The sequence below is a fragment of the Dipteris shenzhenensis genome, chromosome 16, assembly GCF_047967505.1.
Source record: "Dipteris shenzhenensis isolate YYH24624 ecotype China chromosome 16, Dip_SZ_1.0, whole genome shotgun sequence".
NCBI classification, from domain to species: Eukaryota; Viridiplantae; Streptophyta; class Polypodiopsida; order Gleicheniales; family Dipteridaceae; genus Dipteris; species Dipteris shenzhenensis.
In genome coordinates this window covers 53110448-53130278 of record NC_141611.1, presented here as the reverse complement: position 1 = coordinate 53130278, position 19831 = coordinate 53110448, and the positions used below count along the sequence as shown (strand labels likewise).

General features: G+C 43.4%; 1 protein-coding gene across 1 annotated transcript; it reads right to left on the bottom strand.

Annotated features, from left to right (window-relative positions):
- Positions 1-14062: 14062 nt before the first annotated feature.
- On the bottom strand, positions 14063-17824 carry LOC147893128 (uncharacterized). Its single transcript, XM_087387409.1, has 3 exons — positions 15960-17824; positions 14704-15840; positions 14063-14589 (listed from the first exon to the last, which is right to left on the bottom strand). The coding sequence occupies exons 1-3, from the start codon at positions 17719-17721 to the stop codon at positions 14192-14194; spliced, it is 3297 nt and encodes a 1098-aa protein (XP_087243535.1). The 5' UTR covers positions 17722-17824; the 3' UTR covers positions 14063-14191.
- Positions 17825-19831: the final 2007 nt, after the last annotated feature.

Sequence of the window (19831 nt, the reverse complement as noted above, 5' to 3'; positions counted from 1 at the left end):
GGGTTCCGAGGTTTTTTGTCACCTATAGATATATCGGGGTTGTTATTTGTAGTGTATGTGTAGCTTAGGACCTCGAGTCGTATTTCGGTGAGAGACGTAGGCTTAAGTGTGGTAAGCAAACATAGTGCATGCATGTGTAAAAGGAATGTGCATCATCATGGTTGAGGTCATGAAGGTTTTCGCCTTCATTGGGGGTTACAGGGGGAGTTTAAGGGTTAGAGGGAGGTTCAGGGTTTAGAAGGAGGTTCCAAGGTTTAGAAGGAGGTTCCAGAGTTTAGAAGAGGTTCCATAGTTTAGAAGAGGTTCCAGGGTTAGAAGGAGGATCCAAGGTTCAAGGTAGACTACATGGTGGAGAACTCGTCTCCCTCGTAGATCATGGAGGTTAAGGGTTGAGAAACTAAGGGTTTAGGGGGAGCATAGGAGTGGGAGAGGAAGAAGGTGTAAGAGCATGGGGGAAAGAAGAGAGAGGAGGGAGGAGGAGGAGGAGAAGGAGGAGGAGGAGGAGGAGGAGGAGGAGGAGGGAGGAGGAGAAGGGAGGAGGAGGGAGGAGGAGGAGAAGGAGGGAGGAGGAGAAGGGAGGAGGAGGGAGGAGGAGGAGGAGAAGGGAGGAGGAGGAGGGAGGAGGAGAGGGAGAGGATGGGTTGCAAGGTTGGAGGAGAGGGGAGGAGGAGTTGCAAGGTTAGGACATGCTTTTGGACGTGGAGTGCAAGGAAGCATGGACACTTGAGACAATTGCTTGGAATACCAAAGTAGAACTCAACACAATGCCCCAAAGAGTGTGGACTTCATTCCATTATGGGGTATTTATACAAGTTGGAGAGCTTCTCTCTCTGCATGTAGGAATTGTAAGACATTCTCTCTCTACATGTAGAGCTTGCATATAGAAGTTGCATGTAGGAGTTGCAAGTTGCATGTAGAACTCGCATGTTGCATGTAGAACTCGCATGTAGGAATCACATGTAGGACTTGCATGTAGGACTTGCATGTAGGAGTTGCAAGTAGAAGTTGCAAGTAGAACATGCATGTAGGAATTGATGTAGAAGTTACAAATAGAACATGCATGTAGGAATTGCATGTAGGAGTTGCATGTAGGAGTTGCATGTAGAACTCGCATGTAGGAATCACAAGTAGAACTTACATGTTGAGGATTCATAAGAGAGATTATTCCTAGCCTTATGCAAGTACAAGTGGAGCTTTGCCGCTACTCTACACACACATTCTATACTACCTAAGTCCATGTTGGCACACAGACAACAACCGTATGCACTTGCAGACCACTTTGTGGTCTAGAACCCACACCAGCACCCGCATCCCCATCCATTCTGGGTCGGCGTTGTTGTAGAACCAGCTCCTGACATGTTTGCAGAATCACATGTGCATGCCAACGAGCAACTTGTCTGTCCCATTCTGCATGAACATCCCCTTGGAGAGCCTTTAGGAGTGCACCCATTTGCTCCATATTGACACTAACATTACCCGAAAAAGCCCATAAATACTCAGCTAGTGCATTGGTAGTACGTCGGCATAACAACTCCTCCTGAATGCCAGAAACATACTTCGAATGTAATTGCTGAGTGGCCTCCAAGTGTGCTTCTGCCACTTGCACCTGTGCTTCGAGAACCACAACCTTGTCCTCCAGTTGTTGTAACCATGCCTGCTGACTTTGCAGGGATTCATTTTCCATACGCAACTGAGTGACCTCCAATTCCAAACTTGTCACGCTTGACGAATCACCCCTCACGACATATTGCATTGCAAGACGAGCGAGCAATTGTGAACAAAATTGTAGTTGCACATTAATAGGCTGCACTCAAAAAGAAAATCCGACTGAGGATGCTAAAGAAACCACTGCAGGCTTAGAGATCATCGCCGCGAATTCCTTTGCTAGAGACACCCACACTACCTTAGACATTGCCACCACCCTTGGAGAGGTCTCCGCAGTGGTCATTGCTAGACGCTAAAGTTACTCCAACCACCTTTGAGTAAGTGATCCCCCCACCAACGGACTACCTCCGAAAACACCCATCGTAGTAGTTGCAGGAGCTACCATCACCATCACCCTCTTAGCCATGACTAATGGTGCAAGTGGAGGCATAACACTGATCTGATTGGATGCCACCCCATTGGAGAACCCACTCCCCGTTCCACCTACATGAGAAGGAGTCAGGGGTGCAAGAGAAGAAACCATTCCCTGAGTGATATGAGGCCCCTAATGTTTTCGCTTCTTGGGTGCTCGACCCACTGAACCCTTAGCCTCCTCCAGCATAGGACCTTTAGGCTCAAGAGAAAGAACTAAGGCCGTATTACATTGAGGCGCCGTAGACTCAAGGTGTAAGGGAAACAAAATCTCTAGAATTTGAGCAATCTTTGAGTTCACCGCCTGCTTCTTCTCAATTGTTGTCGCCACCCTTTGAGCCTCTACATGTATGCGCTCCTTCAGAACATGAGCCCATGGCACTACCCGCTACTTACCCACCGCGATCACCCCTCGAGACCAAGGAGTGATTGTATAAGTTTTGGCCTACAAAAATACAGACTCCAGAATCCAATGATAGAGATCCCGCGCTTGAGCATCCTGGCATGCACTACGCTTATACTCTCCTCTGGCAGGAGTTCCAAAATCAGCCACCATGGCCTCCACTGAATGCATCGGCTGCATGAACAATCCTCCATCCATCGAAAAAAATAGACGCTGGTAGATAACCTGAACTGTCAACTCCCGATGCTCACCCAAAAACTCCACAGTAGTACTCGCCGCCAACTGCTGGCAAAGCGCCAACGTTGCTTTGCCAATCAATGCTGCTGAAGCTCCGAAGGCATAATAGTTGAAATGAGCATCAATAGACTGTGAATCAATGTAGACCAATGAAAGTAAAGGAAGAAACTGTGCATGAGCCATCCCCATAGCGATGTGAAGTAGAAGGAAGGAAAGAGCGCTGAATGCAGATGAAAGCTGGAAGGCGAAGGAGCTCAGAGAACTGCAAGTGCGATGAGGAAGAACAAGCAACCAACTGGTACATGCAAACAAATGCTCAAGAATTACAACATTGCCAATACCCCACCTTGACGATAGGTAGTTGCATGGAGGCTTTGATAGGACCTCGCAGAAGACTGTCGTCATCATGTCGTGAATCCTTCTGCCACATGTCCTCATGAGATTTCTTGACTGCCTCCATCTCAACCCAGGAAATCTAGATATTGGAAATGGGCACTGAAGACTATCGTCACATGATGGTATGGACGAAGCTGAAAACCATTAACGGGATGTGGAAGTACGTGCCCTTGCACTGCAAGATAGAACGATGTCGATCTGCAATCATGAAAAATCTAGAATGGACCAGCCCATCGCAATTTCAGCTTCCCTGGCATCCACCCAAGGTGAGTGTTGAATAGAAGAACCAATTGCCCGCGCTCAAAAGATTTTTTCTTCGAGGCCAAATCCACTCTCCGCTTCTGCCTTGCTTGAACCTCCAAAGTCAGATAGTAGCTCTCCAACCGCATATCATCCAACGGATCTAGAACATCCAACCGGAACACCATAGACTCTTGTGGAAGGAGCTTGTCCTCCACTGCAATTTGCAAACTCGAAACAATATGCTCGATTGGCGTAGTTGCTTCCAGCCCAAATGCTAATTTTAAAGGAGTCAACCCTTTGGCCACCTTGAATGATGTGCGGTAAGCCCATAGTGCTACTAGCAACTTATCATCCCAATCCATGCAGTGCTCATTCACCAACAGTGAAATAATCCACTTGAAAGTATGATTTGTAGACTCAGCCAATCCATTAGCCTGCGGATAGTAGGGGGAAGACTTCTTGTGAATCACCATTGTGAATCACCATATAGAAAGAATTTTTATGCTTGATGACCTTGTTGACAAAGTGAGTTCCCCTGTCGCTGACGATTTCAATTGGGCACCTAAACCGGGTGAACACATCGCGGTAGAGGAATTTTTCAATCGAATTTGCGGTATTATCCCGCAAAGCCCAAGCTTCCACCCATTTGGTATAGTAGTCAGTTGCTACCAGAGTGTAACAGTTCCGTGTGCGGGCAGCCACAGGCTTGAATGGACCTATGAAGTCCATACCCCACTTTTGAAATGGCTCTAGTGGCAATATGGGGTTAAGCAGCATTCGATCTCACGATCTGTGGGTTGGCCCAACCAGTGGTAGAGATTGCAACTTTTTGCAAACCATCTGGCATCCTTCTGCATGGTTGGTCACCATAAGCCTACTTGCAGAATCTTCTTTGCAATTATTTCCCCCGCAAAATGACCACCCGAAACCTCACTATGGGCGTCCATTAGCATTGCCTCCTACTCATGAGGCTGAACAACCACAGCAAGGCCTTCATCAGATGTCACCGGTACAACTAGCCCAAGACTCCTTCAAAGGATCTGCTCCACAATGCAAATCGTTTCCTTTGGTCTCTGCACTCGGATCCTACTGTTGACCAATCGCTCTCTAGCCGCACCCATTATAGTGGCATCCCAATGTGTTGTGTGTTAATTAGTCAAGCAAATCGTGCACCAATTTGCATTAAGGGCACACTCGACTATGGAATGACCAGGATTGCGACAGTGAGTGCACCAGATACCCTTCAAACCTTTAGGTACTGATCCTTCTCCAGAAGCCACTGGAGCGCCCTTGTCCCCTTTAGAGGCTCATCGTGTCTTCGTCTCTGCTTTTGAATCAGAATCCTCCAAACTTGTATCTTCAGAGCTTTTGTCAGAGCTAGCCACGTCTGAATCCTCATCGCTATCATCCAACTTCTTATATTTTGGTAGTTTCTTCTTGGTTTTACTTTTGGAGGATTTGCGATTCTTGGCTATCCTCTCGTGCAAAGACTCCCCTGCTTGTACTACTTGTTCCATGATCGTCATGAGTGTCGTTTGCATCCGATCCACTATGGCCAACACCATCCACAGATCCTAGGACACCTCAAAATGAAGTAGTTGTTGAGTACTTCCTGAGCAGGCCGATTCACTTGTGGCACACATTATAAGAGTAATTTGTATTTGGATGCATAATCCTCTACACCTTGGTCTCCTTGATCCAAGCATCACAATCTATCCAGAGTTTGGGGAATCGTTTTTTCCTGACAAAACCGTCTTAAGAATGCTTTGCGGACAAGATCATATGAGGCGAAGTGATCCACTGCATACTCTACCAGCCACCGTGTGGCCTTGTCTACTAAAGTTGACTAAAAATTTGCCTCCAGTCGGAGTGGTACCATGGGCGATGGATTGTTCAGCTCATAAACCTTCTCAAACTGTCATACATGAGCATCCGGGTCATCTAACTTTTTCCCCACAAACTTGGCATACTTGACTTGACCTGCTATCACGGCACCTCCAATGTTTGGTGCTTCTCCTCTCGATGGCACTCCTTTACTGAAGAGATTGCGAGAAGCAGCCGAAACTGCTGTTGGAGAAGAAGATGCAATCAATACCCGGTGTCCATCAAGTGAGACCTGCACCTGCAATCATGGTAGTGAAACTGAATGAGAAGGCATACTTTGACACCAGTCAAATCCTCCCAGAGAGCCTTGCGGAATGATGTCTCCATGCTCGAGATCACTATTCTGTAGCCGCAACCGTGTCGTTGGTGTCAAGGGATCAAGAGGTCCTTGTGATCGTGTGTGCATGCATGCCTATTGAGAAGATATTAGCAGTAGAATTTGCTACCAAGACCACCGAATGAGGTTCTTCACTAGGATTTCTGCACTCGCTCGACCATAAGTAGGGTGCTGGGGATCGGAGGATTGCATCCGCTGGAGTTTATCTTGAAATCCGCCATGGCTCTTGCGACATCTTGCCTTCGAAATACAACTCATGGTGAGCTTTGGCATTGGTGGGATTCCAGTAGCATCAAACATTATCATCTTAAACACAAGATCTTGCTGAAGTTTTCTCACGAATAGCAAATCACCAACTTTGATGTCTTTGTTAGACAAACATTCCATGACCTTGAGCAATCTTGGACACCTTGATCATCATAGGGCAACATGAAAGAGAATATTGAACAAATTGTGGCTCATTGTGTTGCTAAATTCTTTGCATATGCCCTTGGGATGTTAACAATCTGCATCCCCATGGATGCCACAGTGGAGCATGTGATTGATGAACCCGATGAGCTCTCAGATAGCCTTAGTGCTGTTAGCCGATTTTGTGAATTTAGGCGTACCTTAAGAAATTGTCAAATTTCTTAACATCTTGGTCTATGACAATAGCCTCCTTGCTCCCAAAATATGTGGAAAACTTCCACACCAAAGTCACAAAAAGAAGGCAAAGGTAGCTACTTGAGGCTATCCTGTAGAGTGACAAATCTTGCCCCACCATTGATGCTCATAGTAGGCAATTTGGTGACACTCATGGGAGTCGTGGATTTTCTCTAGGCTTGCATCATGTCTTCTAAAGTCATTATGTCAATCTAAACAAGAAGTTTCTTGTTTAAGGCTAATGAGCAAGGGTCATTACACTTGTCTCCACCATTGTCTCCCATGCCTTTAGGAAATACATCTTTCCTTTGCAGCTAGGGCACCACCCTCACCCTTATTAATGTTGTTAGGAAATCGCTATCTCAAGTACAACCAAGGCAACTCCAAGCAAAAATAATTGAGCCAGAGCATTGAGTTACAATTGGCTAGCATGCTACCAAAGAATGCCTAGAAAAATGGATATGGGTAAGCAAATGTTGGTATCTCTAAATGTTGTGGGTTGTCAAAGTGTTAGTGGGAAACTGACCCCATTAACAAAGTGTTGGGGTTAAGGGCTACCCCCAATAGAGTACTTTTGAAAACTACATCAAGCACACAAAGGGACGGTGAAGAAGATAATGTGATGCTGCCAACATGCAAAATAGTAGAATTTGCCCCCAAGACGAGGGATGTGGAGCCCACATGAAAATGCTCTGGACAAAAATATAGGTGGCCAAGCCTCCACATTCACTTATGGGGTGTCCCTGCATAAATGCCAAGTCTACCTAATATTCCACCCCCATGTGCTTAGTTCACAACCATCAGATAAATCCCCAACCAACACCTAGAGTAATTAGTGGTGCATCTATTGGTCGAATGCCTATGGACCTGGTCAACAACAACATAGTGTCTCTGCTTTGTGTAGCACGCATCTTGTTGCTTAAGAAACACCTTGAGTAAAAGGCATTGTTGGTTGCATTGCACCCCAACCTACTGCTTGAGCAATAACTTGTCTCTATGTTGTGTTGGCATGCAACTTGGTGCTCAAGCAATACCTTGGAGTGAAATTACTCTATAAGCACTTCATGCAAGCTAAGATACAAAGAAAGGAAAACAAAATGAGCATGCACTCTAAAATTGTTTTTATGATTAATTCAAATGAGAAAATGTTAATTCTTGAATCATAAACATGGTAAGCAAACGTGCTCCAGCTAACCACTCTTTTTTCTAATCAAACATCACACATCTAGTCTTTAGATCACCAAAACCATCCTGATTCATGCAATTGACTATATCCGCCCTTGAATCCGGACCCCGTGTAGAAAATTTGAAAACAAAACATGTAACCTCCTCAAATTCCTGACCAAGGAATCCATTACAATGGAAGAACTCATACATGCATTTTTGTTTGAACTCCAAATACCATCTAGTCAACCACTACCAGTTAAACTAGTCCTTTTTGATTTGCCAACAATGTCTTGCAAGTTGATTAAAACAACAAATAACAAAATCAATCTCACCACCTTGCAAGAATTGTGATATTCAACACTAAGGGATTGCCACCCACTTGCATGTTTTTGCTCTACTAGCTCTAATTGTTGCAGGATGTTGCACAACTCAACATCACCATAATGAGCCTGCTCAAGTTGTTTTACATTCAATTCCATTTCTCCTCAGATTGTTTTACATTCAATAACATTCTTCTACGAGTCTTTGTGTCACATCCTCCTAGTTCTACCACTATGATTTGATTGCATGGCTTCCCGCACCAACAATCAAATTCTTCCTTGATGTTCAAAGTTGTACTTTGTGTGCATGCTTGCCCATATGTATCATCAATTGAGTCAATCTTGCATCATGGCGCATCACGTACTGAGCTGAACTATGACACACCCTAACATACATGGTTACTGCCTTGCAAAAGTGACACCTCAAGGACCCTCCGTCGTCGTTGCTGGTAACCACCATGCCAATGTCACACTTCCTTCCCACTAGACCGTTGAAGAGTCCATCATTCTTCATTAGGGTAGGGGAGACAAGGCGTAGGTGTATTGTGAGGAGGAATATATGGGTAAAGTGGAAATCAGGCTAAGTATTTAATAGTCTAGGGAATGATGGATTGAGCCATTCAAACATACTTGCACATGAACTCTGAGAGCCATGCCCTCAAATGCAATACTACAAGTTATAGGTTTTTTCCATAGATGGACATCATATTTGAGCTCCATTCCCTCCTTGATGGGGGTGGCTCATCCAACCTCATAGCATGCCCAATCCTTTTCACAAAGGTACCTAAACTTGTTGATGTACATCGAGAATGTATGTAAGCTACAACACTGCACCCAAGAGATATTGCATTTCTACTTGTTTTTGAAATTTCTAAGGAGGGTTCATCCTCATTTGTTTCCATTTTCTCTACTCTATATTGCATTGGAGGGTTTTCATCTCAATAGTTGGAATAGGAATCCTCCTAGATGACCCAACCTTATCTACAAATGCTTTCTGTGGTGGTGGACTTGAGGAAGATCTACTTCCAATTAATGTGGAGCCTTTACTCCCAGGAGATTCCATAATATTTATCAGTGTGTGGGGAGAGGACCCCGATATTTTGGATTTCTAATCCAATATGGATTGCATGGTCATTACCCTCCACTTGAACATTTTCCCATATTGGATGTTGTCATTCCCCTCCACCTGAACATTTTCAAAGCTTCTCTCATTGCTGTCTCTATCAACCTCTACATAGATGGCATTTGGACCATGTTTAGACTGGGATGGTGAGGATAGCCTCATTGTGGACAGTACGTACTTAGAAGCAAAGCTTGAATCCATAGTGAAATGCAAAGATCCATCCATATTGGTGTGCTCCACCATTGGGATCAGGGTTTGACCACCAATAGGATCAGCAACAACAATCACTCCATGTAGTCCGTCAAACTACAATCATGCAAGGAGTTTAGTTGCCAAGAAAATTTTATTCACAACACACTTTCTATCCTTTATAATGGAATTTCTATATCTAGAAATAGGCATTCTTAATCAAATGCAATGGTTACAATGCTCATTGTTGTTGGTAATCTATAATGTCCTCAGCTCAAGGCAATGACAAGCTCTGGAAATGGGAGAGAAGCGAGTGGGGAACCTTGTGGCACCAACTCCCTTTAGTAAGGATACCTATGAAAATCTTGAGTCTGAGATAAACCTATGAAAATCTTGAATATGAGAGGAATTTAACAATATGCCATGAGTGGAAATTAGTCAAATTAGCATGGTTGTGTTCTACACTAAAAGAGCTTCAAATATGTTTTTACACCTTGAAATTTGGGTAATAGATGAAAAAGTTACATGATTTTGAAAGGAGGTTGGTTTTCATATTTTAGTGTATTTTTTGTTTTACCCCCCGTAGTCCAAAAGGCAAACCCCCAAAATTCCCCCCCCATGCTTGGGTATCACATATTATGAAATATGTACAAATCATAAAACTTTGCATTATTTTCAAGCTATATACCTTATGATTTGTGGGACTGGGGTCCTCATATTTTTCCCTTGCGTATTTATAATTTTTGTAAAAAATGCATGCATATTCTATATGGACCTTGTCCCCCCATACCCTAGATTTTGGACGAGAATAGTAACATAATACATATTGAGTTGGAATCCTAGGTGGGGAATATAGAATGGGAGGGAAAACAGAATGAAAGGATTGTGAGGGAAATGTGAAGGAGCATGAAATGGGGGGGGGAAAGGGAGGGAACATAGAATGTAAGGGTTTGGTGGGAAATGGGAGGGAGCACAAAATGGGATGGAAAAGGGAGGGAACATGGAGTGGGAGGGTTGGTAGGGAACACAAGATGGAAGGGAATTCCTATAGGGGACACCAAATGGGAGGGTTGGAATGGGACTCAAAATGACAGGGAAAGAGGAGGGAACATGAAATGGGAGGGTAAGCAGGGAAATGGGAGGGAGCACAAAATAGGAAGTGGGAGGAAGCACGAAGTGGGAGGTTGACCACAAAACCCTAACGGTTTGAGTTAAATTGGAAGTAGTGGTAGGGATGGGATAGAAGTAGGAGGGAATAGGAAATAGTAGAGGGAACATAAAGCCCTAAAAGTTTTGGCTCAAAAATTCCAATTTGAGGATGTTAGAGTTTCTATGTAAGTGCTTTTTTGAAACTTGCATGTATCTACATATAGAAGCACTTATATATATATAGTTATAAATATATTTATAGTTATTATGATAGTTATATATATGTATGTATGTATGTAGAGGGGGAGAGAGAGAGAGAGAGAGAGAGAGAGAGAGAGAGAGAGAGAGAGAGAGAGAGAGAGAGAGAGAGAGATAAAAGTTATATAAGTTCATTTATATAGTTTATATATTAGTTATATATATATGACTATACATTATATTTCTCTAGAGAAAGCACAGTGTTGCTTAGTTAGAGTCCTAAAGATAGGATTCTAACTAAGCCATATATTTACCCTAAAGTTAGGGATTTCTCGCTCCTCAACACTTCCTACTCTTTCCTCCCTCCTTGCTCCCCTCAACATGCTCCCTTTTCTTATGACCCCTCGTGGCCTCACGAGTCCCTCTCCTTTGCAACCTCACCTTGTTGTTGCGATTGGGATATCTATTGTGGATGTTTGACTTTCCGTTGTGGTTGTTCAATCGAGATGGCCGTTGTGACTAGGGAGATTTTCCATTGCACTTTTGCGACTTTTTCTTGGATTGTTTTGCGATGTCCTGTTTTAGTAGAGGTAAGTCCATGCGACTTTCTATCAATTGAGCCATTGTGATGTTTTTAGGCTCAAGACATGAAATTTCTTTTGCTTCCATGAGCCAATCGCTTGGTTTTCATCCAACCGTTGCAACATTTTTAGGCTCAAGACATGAGAGCAAAATAAATTTCATAGCTTGAGCCTAATAACACCGCACGGCTCAATGGAAAGTCACATGGAATTACCTCTGGTGCAATGGGAGATCACAAAATAGTGCAACAAAAAGTCACACAAGTGTAACGAAAAAGCCTCCCGATCACAACGGCCATCTCAGTTGAACAACCACAAACTAAAAGTCAAACATCCACAATAGATATGCCAATCTCAACAAGGTGAGGTTGCAAAGGAGACAGACTTGCGAGGTCATGGGGGGTCATGAGAAAAGGGAGCATTGAGGGAGCAAGGAGGGAGGAAGGAGCAGGAAGCATTGAGGAGGGAGAAAGCCCTTCGGCAAAAGCCAATGATTGGCTCATGGGAGCAAAATGAATTTCATGTTGCTGAGCGTGGATGTCATTCAATAGCCAAAATTTTCTACTCCCTTGAGCCAATCTTTAGCTTTTGCTAGGTGAAAGCCACAATGACGATCCCAGTCAGACACCATCTACTAACTACCTGTAATGCCCTAAGCTGCAAGGGTGTGGATATACAATGTGTGCAATTGCAACCATTGACTGAAGGGTTACGGCAACTTACACTCCTTGGAATCTATGCTAACCCCGTATGTTATCAATGCCTTAACACTACCACGGCCCCGCCCACATTGTTTTGGCATCTATTAGACAAACTATTGGAATTTGATGTAAATGAGTTAAAGGAGCTCGTTATGGATGAGTGAGGGGATAAGGTCATCTCTTGCATGAGACAAATAATGAGTGTAGTCTTTGATCGAGATATCATGGATCCTTGGATAACACAGTCTACCCACAAGAATGATTACGTCATAAATATTCTTTAAAAGGAGCACCCTGTGCCTCTTGGTCGTGAGTTTTGTAGCAAATGGATGGAACATCACAGGGGCAAAGTTTTAAACATTGTCGGATCAAATGTATGTTTGCATTCAATCAAGGAAAACCAAAGCCCGAACATGTACTCTGAGATGATGGGAGCAGAGTGGGAGCGGGCCATTCAAGAGATAGAAGAAGAACTAGAAATGTGGGAAAGTAGGAAAAAGCAGCACGAGACCGCCTGTGATAGATAGGTGCTTCGCATCTTGGGAGATGTGGGAGGTCCACAACTAGGCAATGGATTGTAAGTAGTTGTGCTACATACTTCTTTTGTAAACTTTAGTTTCATTTGAATACACTGTTTAGCTCAAAGAAATTTATCTAATGCTTTTTATTTGGGTTCACAAGAAATCGGGGATTGGGTAGGCTCCAATAGAGGACAAAATTGACTATGCATGGAGCCATGGCATATATGCTCTTTTCCAAATGTTGGAGAGGGAGAGAACTCACTCGATTGAATGGCAACCACATACCCACATGTAAGTCTTTGATTCTCCTTCTTCTCAATCATTTTTCTTTCCATTTTTAAACTCAAGCTTTAATCATATTTTTGAAATTTTTACATGCACTATCCCTCCACTGTCCTTAGGGCACGAGTGGACGGAGTGATGAAATAGGCGAGGGCTCAAGATCTAGAGCTACGGGTTAGGGCTTCGACAAGGGAGGTGTGATGGTAGAGATCGAGAGGACAAGGGGTGATGAGGATGAGGAGGCCAATTAGTTTAAGATTTTCTAGCTTATTATATCTATGATTTGTACATAGCCTTCAGGACGACTGTAGATTACTGATGGATATACCGATGCACATACTGACGAGCATACAGACATACATACCGACATGCTTGTTGCAACGGCCATTCTGACTAACGTACCAACATTTTCAATTTCAAAAAAAAAAAATGCTAATGTATTTTTGATACATGTATGTCGAAAAGCGGCCAGCTCCTTCAAGTGCATGAACTTATGTCACACAAGTAGCATTTTACTTTGTATTCCAGATGTCTTTTAGTTATAATCTACAACTTAGTAGTGTATATATTGCTTCTTGTAGCAAGAGCATAAAACTTGGTAATAAATATTGCTTGAAGGGTGCAACAAAAGTATCCAAAGAAGCACTTAAACCCAAAGTTGAAGCACACACTGGAAATCATAAGCATGGCAAGGTACACAACTAAATTTATTACACTAAATCCAAAGTTGAAGCATAATATATGACCATAGCAAGTTGCATATTTAAAATAATGCAATTGCGTGTTAAAATTTTTCATTATACCGATGCATGTATTTGTGCAACCCATTTGTCCTTTTTTCACAAAGGTTTCACACATACATATGCAAAATAATGAGACATGTGTTGAATAAACATAAGAATCTTGTAGTACCACTTGATGTTGACCTAAGGCCCAAAGTTACAGTATGCAATATTCTATTGCATGCCAAGATGGAAAGTTGCATTGAAACCAAAAGTTGAACATGTAATATCAGGATTAGGATTCCATGGTATGTAAATTGTAATAAAAAGTCAAGATTGATTACATGTTCAAAAGCATTGAAGCATCAAGACAAATCTCCATGCATGGAGGCATTGCAATGGTTCAAGGTATGGAAATCTCCATCATTCGCATCATCTCCTTCTATTATCAGCATGTACTATGTCATAATGAATTGAGGCATACTATGTTGCACTCGCCTTATGCATAACATCCTTATGCATTGCCACCCTATGCAATCCCTATGGCACTATATCTCCATGTTTTGAGATCTTTATTTCCCATAAGGACATTTTTTACAACCATATATTATCTATAGCAAAAACGATGGGAGAAAAAGAGAACATTTAAGCAATCATAACTCCGAAAAGATAATAATTGACCATGCATGCCATAAAATGGGGAGACAACAATACGCCCGTGAAGAACCTGGAATTAATTAAAGTTATTACATGTCAATATGTTTTGCATGTTAGAAAATCAAACTTTAATAACACATGCCATAAAAGAGAAACCCGTGTGATAAGACAAATGCCTAGTGGTTAAATTATATAATTTAAGGATACAATATGGCTAACCTAAGACGTGTTGAAATGTAAGAGAAAATGGGAATAATAAAAATTCATGACAATCGAGTTGTTTCGAAGTACTTTTTGTACAAGAGCATGAAAATTTTTAGTTTTCTTCTTTGTGCATGTCGGCTAGGTAGGGGAGGTTTGGAATCAAGAGAGGGAAGTGAACGTTTGAGCTTGGAGTATGGAACCAGCTGAGGCTTGGGCAAGGATTGCTTCGAGAGAGGGAAATAACTTCGGGGACGTAGTGATTATGGTTAGGAAGTGAGAAACTTGGTGCATTGTGGGACGACTAGAGGGAACGTCATGTGTGCACATGATGGCAATTTCTATCACTCTCCTAGCCGCTTCCGGTGTCAATGTTGTGTCGTTCAAAATGCTCAATTCATTCTCAGAGTAAGCTAATCTTACCCATGATACAAGATTATGGCCTTCTAATACTCCTTCACCGAATGTGGTGGGTCGCTTGCCTGTGAGAAGCTCTAGCATTACCACTCCAAAGCTGTAGACATCTCCCTTCGTACTCACTTGAGAATGGCATCCATATTCTGTGTTCAGCACCATGATCGCAATGCACACGTTGTCGTTAGTGGACATATCAACGAATATCAACACCATTTGTATATTAAATATCAGGTGTAACCAGTTGACGACGTACATACCTGGAGGGATGTAGCCGATGGATCCCCTTAGAAGAAGAGAGGTCGAAGCTTGGTAGCTACTACCATTGAGAAGCCTGGCGATACCGAAGTCAGAAATGTGTGGTTCCAAATCAGCGTCCAGTAGAATATTCTCGGGCTTGATATCACAATGAACGATGGGGCCTTCAGGATGTAATTCATGCAAATAGTGGAGTCCATCTGCAACTTCTTTTAGAATGTGTAATTTCTCCTCCATTGTCAGTGGAGCTCTATGAATGTCATTCCCATAACAGCGCTCTGCCAAGTTACCCTCGGGTATAAGCTGTAAAATGAGTGCCTTTATGCCCAAATTGATGCAGCATCCATAGATCCTCACTATGTTACGATGGCGCACCTTGGCCAACACTTGCACTTCTCTGTTGAAGGTAGCCTCTTCTTTGAGGGCAACATCATCCTTAAGCACTTTGACAGCTACTGCAACACTGTTTCTTGGAAGTATAGCCCTGTAAACAGTGCTCACACTCCCGGAACCTATAATATTCTCACTGCTAAAGTCACCAGTGGCTTGTCGAAGTTCTTCTGCCGAGACAGTCAAATATTCCTCTCTGAACAAAGCGACTGTGATCTGCGCTTTTCGTTTCCTCCGACGCCAAATGGCAAGTTGCACGAGAATTCCTGCTAGGACTACCGACACTAGAGACGCAGTAATTAGTGCAACGACCAACTTGCGCTTGGAATTAGGCCTGATGACAATAGTTGGAGACGGAATGACGTTGCACGCTCGGTGCACTGGTAGACCGCACATGCCAGGGTTGCCAGCAAAGTTGGAAATGGATGAATTGTCGAACGGCGGAATCTGTGCAATTGAACCCACAAGCTGGTTGTAGGACAGATCCAGCACCTTCAGGTTCTGCAGTTTTGCCAGCTTTCCCGGGACATCACCGCTGAGATTGTTATACGAGAGATCTAAACTTATGAGCTCCAAGCAGTCACTGAGAGCAGCAGGGATCGCGCCAGACAGGTTGTTGCGTGATAGATTCAAGGCTTGCAGCAACAATAGTGATCCAAGCTGCGGTGATACTTGGCCATTCAGGTCGTTGTGCGATATATCTAGACTGATAAGAGCAGACAGGTGTCCCAAACTATCCGGAATGTTACCTGATTCAACATTCAAGGGAACCTCATCCATCTACGTAAATGAGAGGACTCAATTCCAAGAGAAAAACACACACTATTTACCGTAACGCAAGAAATCAAACGGAATTGAGAAAACTCACCTGAGAGGTTGTTGGAGGAAAGGTCTAGTGATTGCAAGAAGAGGGAGGTCGAAAACATGCTGGGTATGCTTCCTTCGAAATGATTTCCTTGAAAGCGTAGTCCAACTAGTTGCTTGAGACCTGCAAGCGAGCTTGGAAGGCTCCCTGTAAAAGAATTGTACGAAAGGCCTAGGTACGTGAGGTAGGTACATCCCTCGAAAGCATCAGGGACATTACCTTCGAATTGATTCCTATCGATTAGCAACACTTGCAGGTGCGTGAGTTTGTTCAGGAGATCTCGGAGAATATCAGAAATCCCTCCACTGAGCTGATTACTATCTAGGGTAAGTGATTCGAGGGAAGAGCAATTTGTCAAGGAGGTTGGAATCTGCCCGGTCAGACTGTTCTCCTTCAGATAAATCTTTCGCACTTGTTGTAGCATGCCAAGCTGTGGAGGTATTCCTCCGTTCAATTGGTTCGTGGAAATCTCCAGATCCAATAAGGCAGAGCAGTTCCCCAGATCGCTGGGGATTCCACCAGTCAATTCGTTGCCCCAAAGGTAAAGATATTGCAATTTTTGCAGCATGCCTAGCTGGGGAGGTATTGCTCCACTCAGCTGGTTCTGCGCAAGCGACAGTTCCTCTAAAGTGGAGCAATTTCCCAAGGCGCTGGGCACATGACCCGTCAATGGGTTCACGGAAAGAAGAAGCGTTTGCAGATGCGGCAGCAGGCTTAGCTGTGGAGGTATGCCTCCGATCAGCTTGTTCACAGCAACCTCCAGATTCTCTAGTGCTGAGCAATTCGCCAAGCTAACCGGAATAACACCCGTCAAACCGTTGCCCCAGAGCAAAAGCAATGTCAGTCGGCTCAGCATGCCCAGTTCCTGCGGTATATCTCCGCTCAACTGGTTGGAACTGAGATCAAGCCACTGTAAAGCCGAGCAGTTTGCTAAGGCGTTTGGAACCTCACCCGTGAATGCGTTTGCGGAGAGGTCACCGTATTGCAAGCTTTTGAGATTTCCAAGCTGTGGAGGGATACTCCCACTGAGCTGGTTTCCCGTCAGCCCAAGGAAATATAAAGTAGTGCAGTTCGCCAACGCTGGTGGCAAAATGCCTGTGAAATTATTGCTCCCAAGATCAAGCACCTGCAATGCTTTCAGCCTTCCGAACTCTGAAGGAATACGTCCGCTCAGCGAGTTTGTATCGAGGACGAGTTCTTCCAAGGTATTGCTGCAGTTGGCTAAAGCATAGATATCAGCGACGAACCCATTTTGGGCGAGGTGTACTCGTCGCAGATGTTTCAGCTGGCTGAGCTGGGTGGCGGGGAGGGTACCTGTGAAATGATTGTTGGAGAGGTCGATGATTTGCAAGGAGGTGCAATTGGCGAGGAAAGCAGAGGGGATAGGACCGGAGAAAGAATTGGAGGAGAGGTTGAGGAAGAGGAGGGAGGAGGGAAGGGAGTGGGAAGGAGGGAGGGAGCCATGCAACGAGAGACCAGCGACGTCCAGCGAAACCACACGATCATGGAGGTCACAAGATACGCCCACCCAAGGCATTGTATTGGGGAGGCAACTAGAAGAAGAAGAAGTGTTGGTGCAGGTATTGTTGCTGGGCAGTGTCCATGTTGAGAGGGAAGTGTAAGGGTCTGAGAGAGAGGCCTTGAGGGCAAGCAAAGAAGAGGCATCTTGGGATGCTGGTATGCAATATTTCGTTGCTGCTCCTGCCACCACCAAGCACCTCCACAACACTAATAAGCACCGCACAACGCACAAGAGAGGACCCATCTTCCTTGCATACGCTAATCTTGAGCATGTACAAAGGAGGGAGGAGGGGAGAGGGCGGAGAGATTACAACGATATGACTACCTTGTAATTTCAAACCCGTTTTTTCTAGTTTAACGTAGTAGCACCCTAGCTGCCAATTCTTCCTGCTGCCCATGTTCTAATTCTTCCTGCTCCTGCTCCTGCCATAGGCAAATGTTCCCCTCGTGTGTAAGTGGGTGGGTGAGTCGGAATAGAAAAACATACCAAAATTTAATCCTCTACCTAGATGCACCTCATATGTGTATGGAGCCATGTTGGGTTAAAAAGTGCAGGCTAGCCATGGTTTTTGGCTTGGCCACTTCCCAAAGGTAAGCCTGCCTTTGGAAGGGTATAGGGAAGGTTGACCACTTCCCAAAGGTAAAATAGGTATTTATTTAAACATTTCTTTTTTTTAATGCTTTTTCTAAGAGGCTCTAATGCATGCATTTAGTGACTTCGTCCTCTTTGGCCTGCACCCCCCCCTTTCTCTCTCTCTCTCTTTCTTCTTCTCTCTCCCCTCTCCCCTTTTTGTAAGTATGCTTTTTGTAAGAGGCTTTAATGCATGCATTTAGTGACTTCGTCCTCTTTGGCCTGTCCCCCCCCCCTCTCTCTCTCTCTCTTTCTTCTTCTCTCTCCCCTCTCCCCTTTCTCTTCTCCTTTTCTCTCTCCTTTGTTTCTCTCCTCTCTCTCTTTTACTTTTTTTATCTTGGGCAAGCCTTATGAATGATTAAATATCATTCACCTTGTTAATTTATTGAAACAAGTTCAAGGATCACAAATAGGTGTAACATTAGGGAATTTTGGACTCAAAAAGGGCCTCATAAGGAGTGGATTACTAAAATGGAAGTGGTCATTCTTTAGCATTTACCACTATACCCATCAACATTTATCTGACTTGTATGTGTTCTTTTCCTTTAGAGGACACCTATTATATTATTTCTATACCATCAATGATGATGAAATCTTAGGGTGACTTTGTGGATGTAAAATATATCTTGCAATCTACAAATAAATATTCATAATCTAGCATGCGTTTTGAAGATCATATTCATGTGTAGTTAAGTATAAAAACATAAGTATATGTATCTAGTGCATCTTAAAAAGTTGCATTACATAAATTTGTGCCCCTTCTTAGAATCGAGCGTTTTTGGAGATAGACCTATGAGAATATAAATTGCTTTCAAAAATTGGCCAATAATGGTAGGATTTTGAAGAGAATCTTTTTTTGAGAAGCCATGCAATGTTCTCACTTCATCCACAATAGTGTTATAGTGGGAATAGGCCCTTAGCCCTTAAATGCAAGAGTGTTATTTGATTACTTTGATTGAAAATCAAGCCATAGTGGTTTTACCATCATCTTATTTAAAAGGAAGAGTGACTTATGGAGAGTGATTTCAATCATGGCTGAGTAAATATTCTATGCAAAAGTCTTCTTGGGTCAAGGAGGGTTGTGTTGTTGAGAAGAGAGACTTCAATCCGTGCAGGCCCCTGAAAGTTTTATGATTCAATGCAAAATTCATCTTGGGTAATTGGAAAGAAAAATGACTTTAATGATGGGGTAAGTTTTGCAAAAGTCTTGTTGGGTGATGACTTGGGATGCAAAAGCCAAGAAGACTGAGCTAAAATTCTAGCCGCCCTTCAAATGCAAAAGTCTTCTTGGGTCAAGGAGGGTGACCTATTGAGAAGAGAGGCTTGAATCGATGCGGGCTACTAAAAGTTTTTTCATGATGCAAAATTCACCTTGGGTGATAGTGACTTCAATGATGGGGCCAGTTTTGCAAAAGTCTTGTTGGGTGAAGACTTGGGTTGCAAAAGCCAAGAAGACAGAGTTAAAAGTCTAGCCATCCTTTAAATGAAAATTTCTTCTTGGGTCAAGGAGGGTGACCTATTGAGAAGAGAGAATTCAATTGGTGTGGGCTGATGGAAGTTTCATCATGATGCAAAATTCGCCTTGGATGATTGAAAAGAAAAGTGACTTCAATCATGGGGCAAGTTTTGCAAAAGTCTTATTGGGTAAAGACAAGCCAAGAAGATTGAGTAGTCACCCTTCCAACCATTTCTAATATCTAGAACCATCATTTTTTTCTCTTTG

What these genes read in the sequence shown, in the direction of transcription:
- LOC147893128 (XM_087387409.1), bottom strand. Translation starts at nt 17,721, where the DNA reads ATGGGTCCTCTCTTGTGCGTTGTGCGGTGCTTATTAGTGTTGTGGAGG. An exon ending in TTCCTCCAACAACCTCTCAG is followed by an intron (nt 15,841 to 15,959) that starts GTGAGTTTTCTC and finishes ATGTTGAATCAG; the next exon opens with GTAACATTCCGGATAGTTTG. An exon ending in CATCGGCTACATCCCTCCAG is followed by an intron (nt 14,590 to 14,703) that starts GTATGTACGTCG and finishes TGCTGAACACAG; the next exon opens with AATATGGATGCCATTCTCAA.